The sequence below is a fragment of the Electrophorus electricus genome, chromosome 6 (assembly GCF_041902795.1).
Source record: "Electrophorus electricus isolate QZ-2024a chromosome 6, ASM4190279v1, whole genome shotgun sequence".
Lineage (NCBI taxonomy): Eukaryota > Metazoa > Chordata > Actinopteri > Gymnotiformes > Gymnotidae > Electrophorus > Electrophorus electricus.
The window spans coordinates 13,024,554-13,032,990 of NC_137502.1; the positions used below are offsets into that span (position 1 = coordinate 13,024,554).

At 41.4% G+C, this 8,437-nt stretch overlaps 1 protein-coding gene and 1 non-coding gene across 2 annotated transcripts; both read right to left on the reverse strand.

The window, feature by feature from the left end:
- Positions 1-210: 210 nt before the first annotated feature.
- LOC118241266 (uncharacterized) lies at positions 211-1,361 on the reverse strand. The gene is made up of 3 exons (XR_014124211.1): positions 1,307-1,361; positions 580-995; positions 211-347 (listed from the first exon to the last, which is right to left on the reverse strand). It is a non-coding gene; the product is annotated as an uncharacterized LOC118241266 (transcript).
- A 1,238-nt stretch (positions 1,362-2,599) lies between these two features.
- Positions 2,600-5,067, reverse strand: sec11a (SEC11 homolog A, signal peptidase complex subunit). The gene is made up of 6 exons (XM_027008792.3): positions 4,864-5,067; positions 4,253-4,362; positions 3,690-3,839; positions 3,293-3,412; positions 3,062-3,119; positions 2,600-2,965 (listed from the first exon to the last, which is right to left on the reverse strand). The coding sequence occupies exons 1-6, from the start codon at positions 4,912-4,914 to the stop codon at positions 2,915-2,917; spliced, it is 540 nt and encodes a 179-aa protein (XP_026864593.1). The 5' UTR covers positions 4,915-5,067; the 3' UTR covers positions 2,600-2,914.
- Between the last annotated feature and the right edge of the window lie 3,370 nt (positions 5,068-8,437).

Genomic DNA, 8,437 nt, shown 5'->3' on the forward strand with positions numbered 1-8,437 from the left:
AAGAAGAACATATATTGCTGAAATAATTTTAGGCTTACGCTGAGAACAATTAGAGCATTTAATGGGACACAAAGGCATAACTGCAGTCCATTCTAAACCCAAGCTTTGACTACAACAGTCAGAGCATGTGAATTAAGCAGCTTTAATTACCCGATTCGTTGAATCTTGCCTCTCCCGTGGATCTGTCAGCTGAGCCTTTAGCACATTCTGTGCGATCACTTGCTCCAACTCGTCTGTGCTCCGCTCTGCTACCGTCGGTGCCTGAAGATGCTTCATTTTTGACTCATAGGTCGGCTGGGAATCGACAACCTGGCTATCCGAAAAACTCTTCTTACCCATGAAATGTCCTAGAAAATGAAAACAATATATTCCTTGAAAGAAAAAAACTTGCAATCCAGTTTGATAATGGGCATGACTAGCCTATCCTACAGCCTACACGAGCAGCAGTTTGCAAGAATTTCAAAACCACTTGCAAATTAGTTACATTGATTACGATTGATTTAGATGCTTTAATGCTGCCATTAAAATTTAGACCAGCCAGCAACGAGGAAAAAGTCTTAAATGAGTTAGATAGCCTACCGGTTGCCCAAAGATTCCCTCGTGGATTTGCTTTGATTTTGGAAAGTTTGTTTCTTAATTCGTTTAAATCAAGACTGACTGATGTACTTATAGGTATGTATGACGACATTGCTAAGTAGGTCAGCATTAGTCCAAATTTGCAGTTTCCGCCGAAAGATGTTATGGCCATCTTCAAGTTGATCGCAGGTTGCCGTCTAGGTGACAAGAAACTCAACGCTGCATGTTTTTTTTTTCCTCTAGTACCTTTCGCGTATAATTTCATTCCATGGGATGAGACAGTCGAGTTTTATATGAAAGCAGTAGGAGGGCTATCATTTGTGCGCTGAGGTCACAGTTCTGCTGGTTTTGCGCACAAAGGAAGCTGAACTATTTTAAAGCAAATTTCCAGAGATAGAGATGAATCGACCATGGTGTGCCTGCAAATGGATATTAGTGACTTGATGGAAATGAAGTTGAGGTCCTTAAAGCTTAATTACATAGAAAATGTAATATTTCTCAACATGCATTTAGTCTTATGCCAGTAATGATACTGGCACACATATGGCCTCGGTAAAACAAAACAAACAACAACAACAAAAAAAATGGTTTGTAAAATTAAAATTCAAGAACAAAAAACAACAAGATAATTACATTATGTATATATTAACAACAAAGAACATAGTTAAGCATTAGTGTAACATTTGTCATCACAAAGAAAGGTCACTGGTTTAAAATTGACAAAACTTACATAAGGCCTGACTGGAGAGGTAGGTTATTATAAACTGCTAAAATTCTTATAACACTGAATCTGAAGAATAATTTTAACCCAATGTTGTAAGTTGTAATAAAGTTTAAATTATAGACATATACAACCCACTTCAATAAAACTATTAGAATCAGTTTGTAGGTGTAGTTATAAATTGCAAAGCTAAAGTGGGTGTACCTAATAAAATGCAGTGACTGTAAAGCTGCAAAATAGTTTCTTCTAAAAATTGGTGAAAAGTGTATGTAATGCATCCTTAATGACAGTGGGATAAAGAGTGGGCTTAATGTGCTGCAGCCTTCCTCAGGGATCATATGACTTGCAATTGAAAACTACACATTCATCTACATCAATGCATTCCACTAAAGCTCACTGTCAGGATGATCCTTTGCAAGAGTCACTTGCTCTTTGGAGATAAAGGCATTTTTATCCTAAGGAAGAAGTATAATTTGCTCGTTGCTCAAATGGCACCCTCACTTATCAATGGCAGCACCTGCTCCATGCACAAAGCCCATCACAGAAGGTACGTGTGCGGTGAGCAGGTGGGAGAAACCCAATGGAATAGTCAATTTTCTGTGACACTGTGCTTATAACTTTGAGGACAATAGATGTTTCAGTGGATTGAGAATTGAACATATAAATGGGAAAAACTTAACCTATACTTGTCTATCCAGTGATGGCTGTGCTACAAGTTGCCTAGTGATATCTCCAGATCAGTAGTAATCAATAGTTCAGATGTACAAAATGTGTGTTTTTTTTTTACACAGCTTATGCTACTTGTTTTGTGGCTTGGAATGATATTTCCATAAACAAAAGCTCCAAAGAGAGAGCAGCCCTCTCAAACTGAAGGAACAGTTGTGCCATGTGAGGACCAACTTCAGAAATTATAAAGTAAAAAGCAAAGGAAAGTAAAACTAGAAATGCTGTTGTGGAGACAGAATATAAGCTTATTTAATCAGATAAGACTTGTATGAGGACAGTGTCTGACATGTAAATCAGTGATTTCAAACTGAAGTCCTGTACGGTTTACAGCACTGAAGAGCTGTTAGTCTGCTCCACCACACTTGCTTCAACCCAATAGTCCAGGTGTACTGTCAATGAGCCTGGCATTTCTGATCTTAAAAATCTTTTAAAGAAAATTTACTTTCCTCAGACTGCTGAAAATGTATGCAAGTGTGATGAAAACTGCTGTGCACAGCCACATTTACCTTTGACTGTAAAATAAGCAAAGTTGAAATTGTTTTGTGATGGCATCAAAAGAAAGTGATATTCACAAAGTTATTGTTTGGTTCACATTTTTTATTCCATACAAAATTCTGAGTTTTAGAAACAGGTGTGACACGTCTGAATGCCTGATGTAGGTACATCAACAAGACAGAAAGATACATAAGGATGATAACAAATCTGTTTTGGTATGGTATTGCAACTTTACCAAATACAAATATCATTCATGTTATTTTAAACTTTTTTTTAAATCTAGATTGTTGAATTTTCCAGAATTAAAAATTACATTGACCTGTCTTCCAGGTTTTTGCTAGTGTGTGAGGGCTTCACTCCGTGGTTGGCCTTTGTCACGCTGTTGTGGGTGGAGATTTACTCTCTATGCACCAATACAAAGAGTCCCAGCATACACAGAACAGCATACTGTTTCAAAAACAAACCAAAAGTCAGAATACACTTTAAACTTCAAAGACACATTTAAAGACATTTTTATTTGTTTTCCATCAAGAGTGAGCCTACCTTAAACTTAGGGTAGTCATTCATCAAAATTGTAACAATTCCTATGTAAGGCACAAACCTACAGAAATGTTAATATAAACAATAATATGCAAAGAATGTAAGTATATTCATTCACCAAAGTGTATAAAAGTATTGATACAGTGATAATCAATCTGATATGCAGCCCAAGAATAGAGATAATTAAGAGTGGATGGAATGCAGTGAATGAGCTTGCTCTGAGCTGGGACCTACCCTCGGGCTCGGCCCACTACATCTTTCTTCTCCAGCCAGTGCTGTCCCCTCTTGTATAGGCCTCTGTCGTCCACTGAGTTGTTATCACCTTTTGTCAAGAATTTGATATCCCCATTTTCTCTAAAATGAAAAATAATACAATGAAATCTGAGTGTTTCTTCCATCAAAATAAAAAGCGTGTGAAATGACAAAATATTCAAATTCAAATTTTATTTATACAGTGCTTTTTACAACACATGTCACAAAACAGCTTTACAAATGTCCAAGTCCAAGCCCCCAGTGAGCAAGCCAAGGGCGGCAGTGGCAAGGAAAACCTCCCTAGAGCATGAGGAAGAAACCTTGAGAGGAACCAAGATTCGGGGGGTTGGGAACATTGCTCTATGACTTGACGACTTACTTTTCATGTATTTTGAGCACTCTGTGCACAATGGGTATCTCTCTCCCCTCAATCCTGAATACCACAATCTCTCCCACTCTTATTGGATCTTCTACTCGGTTTGTGAGGAAAAGGAGGTCTCCTCTGTGAAATGCAGGCTCCATGCTCCCACTAAATTGCAAAAATGACACAATTATTAAAATGGAACCAGTTGCTCTATTTGAAGCAACTTTAAGGGCCCATTACAACCACTTCTGTTCTATGAAGAGAACAAAGTACATCGATTCATTAATTTACATTTACAGCATTTAGCTGACACTTTTATCCAAAGCGACTTACAATTATGACCGAGTACAACTTGAGCAATTAAGGGTTAAGGGCCTTGCTCAGGGGCCCAGTAGTCGCAACGGTGGTGGAGCTTGAACCAGCAACCTTACGATTAAAAGTCAAGTACCTGAGCTACCACTATCCATTTACATATGTGCAATAGATAATGTCGGGGTAATCAGGACAGCCAACACAACAGGACGAATACGCAGAAATGTGCACTGTATGTTTAAGCAGAAATTTAAAAATGTTCTTACCTGAGAACAACAACAATTGGGCTTTCACTTCCAGTCACAACCATCAGCCCTTTCCATATCATCAAGGCCGAAGACACAATCATCCCAAAATTTAGCACTTGGTAGTACAGCTGAGAAATAAGCATCAGTATCACTCTGGAGGCAGTCTGATGTCAAAGCATGGTCTGCAGCGCAAATACGATAGCTAGCTAGGTACACAACGAACTGCTAACATTTAACAGAGCTGGCTGGCTGATATACACATCTGTAGCATGTTGTATAGCTCTAGCTAGCTATATGAAGAAAACATTAACATTAGTGCGGACTAACGTATCTTAGCTAAGCCTCAATCATCCTGCAGTGAAAATAGTTATTGCGAGCTAACAGGTTAGCTAGCTAGCTAGCTAACTTGTTAATGCTATTGAGGTTTGTGATAACTCATTTGCTTTAACTTTGACCCGTAATCTTCAAACGATTACCGTAAAATGTTTATGCACCTTAGATAAGAGTAGAAACAAAATTGCATTGTGAACCAAATAATATTTATGCGGTAAATACTGAGATGACGTGTTATAAGACATTTGCTTAAGATCATGCTGTGATGACTGCTAGATAGCTGCGCCCGTACGCACCTGACGTTTATTCATTCGCCGAACATCGTCAAGAAAGTCTATGGATAGCATGTTGTCACGTTTTAGCAATATGCAGGTTCAAATATTTACAGTTTATCGGCTGAAATAAAAAAGAAACGTATTTATTAAACGCTATTTTCAAAGAGTACCCGGCAACTTCCTCTTCTGCAGCATCCGGAAGAACCCGAGACGGCTAAGAGAAAACCAAAAAATAAAAGCCTGCAGATAGATACGTTGGGAACAGCGTTTAATTGATCATACATAAAGCTCTGAAAGTTATTGCCAGTGGCTACTAGTGTATCTTTAGATTCAAGTAGTTCTTAAAAAGACATATCAGATTTGTACACAGCTTATTTAGTTAATTTGTAGGTCCATATAATTTAATATCTTAAATGGGACATACATTAGTATTGTGCTGTCTGCAACTGGAGAGAGCGAGAACTTGGAGGTCTGCGAGGATTCCCAAGATGCTGTGCAACAAGTTTAAATGTTAAAAACAGTTGATTTAAGCAACAACGTGTTTAGTTAGCCTATTTTTTTTTCTTCACTATTTTGGTGTTATGGTTGCTGTTTCTGCCATTCTGTTTTAGTTACCTCCCCTCTTTTTTTCTGTCTAGTCAGTTCTATTCTGCTTTGTAGTGTGAGTTGTTGTAGAGAATATGCACTTAAAATAAAAGCTTTAATTATCTATCTATCTATCTATCTATCTATCTATCTATCTATCTATCTATCTATCTATCTATCTATCTGTCTGTCTGTCTGTCTGTCTGTCTGTCTGTCTGTCTGTTTTTAAAGAGCCCTCCTTTTGATAAAAAATGACATTTTGCAACTCTTTTCTGCCAGACACTACACTGATGCCAGAAGTGGGATGTCACATCTGAGCTTGAGTCAATCAAGAAGCGTACCTATGATCTCTAAGGTGGGTGGTAAATATGGAATCCATGGAAGGGGGTACAGAGCGTTATGACTGCCCCCTTCCAGATAGGTCCAGCCAGTCAAGAGTTAAGGGGCTGGCTGGGGAAGACAAGGAAGGAAACAGCATGGTTTGGTCTGGTAAAAGGGCCTAGCTGATGGATAGGGACAGGGAAGATAGTTGGAATGTATACTCTGCACAGTTGCAAGTTCATTTACCTCAACTTCATAGCTGGATGGCAGTTGTGTCTGGTGCTGGAGGGGAAAGCATTGCATGTGCTTATGTTATCTGCCCCCAGTCAAACACAATAATCTAGCAGCATTGACCACAGCCCTCTAGTGATGTTTCAGGTAGGCAGTGGCAGTGATATCGGTCTGGCAGCAGCTCCTAGAGGGTTGGAGACTGGAGGAAACGTGAATAAGCATGTTGGTTGCTGAGCTTAGTGCAACATTTTGACAGGCATATCTGGAGTTTGAGAAGGCTTCACAGGAGGAATTAACATTGGAACACTTCTTGAACACATTGCTGCTGGAAGAGCTGAGGTGGCACTTACAACTCACCACACCAGCCAGCTTCCAAGCAACTAAGGCAGAGTGCAGAGCTCACCCTCAGCACCAAGGCACAGCAGCAACATACTCCAGAGGAGCTTGAGGAAACGCTAACATGCTGAGTGGCTCCCGAGTGAGTGGTTGCAGGACGAGTAGCTGGCAGAAAATGGGAGTGGGGCTGCCAAGTGAAGGGTGGGCGGCCTCTAGTAAATACAAAGCCTCAACACCAAACCTACGGTCAGGGAGGTGAGCTGCCTTCAAGGACTTTGGATCAAGTGTAGTATAGAAGGGAAACGGCACTGTACAGAATGCATACCATGGCCACACTCAGCCTCCAGAAGGAAACCCTGTGTTTAAAGAGGAGACAAGTAAAACTACCTGTGGTGGCTATTGGAGGTATAGAGGTAGAGAGTTGGGGCATGCAGCATTGGTGGAACTCCAATGGTGGGACACACTACTTGGTCAGAGGCACCACAGTTTTCTGTGGGTGAAGTTGCAAGTGTTCGTTTATGGATCTCAGGGCCATGAGCAGTTCACATGACCAGTTCACATGACCAACCCTCGTCAGCATCAACAACAAAGAAAAGAGCACAGAAGGCAGAATTGGCGAATAAAGAGGAACAAAAAGAAAGATGGCAGCCGTGGGAATCATCCGACTATCAAACAGCCTATGGGCAGCGTTGGTGGTCCTGGCAAATAAAAAGGATAACGTTTCTGTGTGGAAAATAATGGCAGCACAATGCTGTTACTAAGCCCGACTCATATCCACTCCCACGCATCAACAATGCCCTAGTTCAGCTCACTGTATCTGTAGAACAGCTGCACTCGCTCAACACAGCAAAGAGAAGGTTGCATTCACACTAGGCACCAGACTGGCAGTTCAAAGCTATGGCTTTGGGATTGGGTAATGCACTGGTTACATTTAAGCATTTAATAGAACGAATGCTTGCTGGTGTCCAAAGAATTGGTTGTTTGTCTTTCTGGATGATGTAATCCATTCTCCCAGCTTCGACAATGAGCTCATCAGCCTGGAGCAAGTGTCCACGGCTGATAAGTCAACAAGCCGATGGCTGAATCCATGAGAAGTGCCACCTCCTTCAGTGGTGCATGAACTTCCTGGGTTATGTCTTGAGTGGAACTGGAGCAGAAAAACTGACCCAGGTAAAGTGGACATGGTATGGTGATGGCCCACACCACAGAACGTAAACTGAGCTTCTTTGGTTTGAATTTGTATTTCGTGCATGTGTTTGCTGATATAGCAGCACCATTACACAAGCTTACAGCAAAGTGGGCTGTATTTCAGGGAATGAGGAGAATGAGCATGCATTTGCTACTCTCCACACTCAGCTAGGGTGCTATCATCTCCACAGGTGGACACAGATGCCAGTGACGAGGTTATCAGCACTATCCTCTCACAGGTACAAACCAGGCCTCAAATAATTCTAGCCTACTCATGACAGTGTTTGAGCAAGCCAGAGTAAACTTACTGCATGACAAGGAGAGAGATGTTGGATGTACTGGCAGGGCTATGCTGTTTCCATTGCAGCCATCACCTCCTGTGACACTGTGCCCAACACTGTTAGCAGTGTGGAATTCCACTGTGCTCAGGAGAAGAACGTGGAGCTCTCTTGGGTGCGTGTATTGCTCAAATCAGGCCTTAAAACAGAACTGGGCAGATGTAGTGCCTCACCGGCCTACATGTAATCCACATTTGCTGGCTAGGACAACCTCCTGCCACACGCTGCTCTGCTTTATTATGCTGGTACAGCTGTTGTCTGGGCAGCGTGTGTGGCAGTTGCTGGTGCCATGTTTTCTGAGGGTGACTGTGCAGTGCATTGACTGGTCAGCATGGAAAAAGCACTGAAGAGGCTGCATCAGAGATTCTACTGGCCATGCCGTCGTACTGATGTAGAGTTCTATATGCATTGCTATGACAAGTGTACAGCCAAAAAGGGACTGTTGCAGTAATCACATGCCTGCTTCAGTCACTCTGCTCCAGCATGTCCATGCAGAGGCTTGCCATGGACATCCTGGGCCCTTTTCCCATCACTGGCACCAGGAACCGCTGTGTCCTCATGGCCCTGGACCAGAGCGTGCCATGACAGCAAAGCAA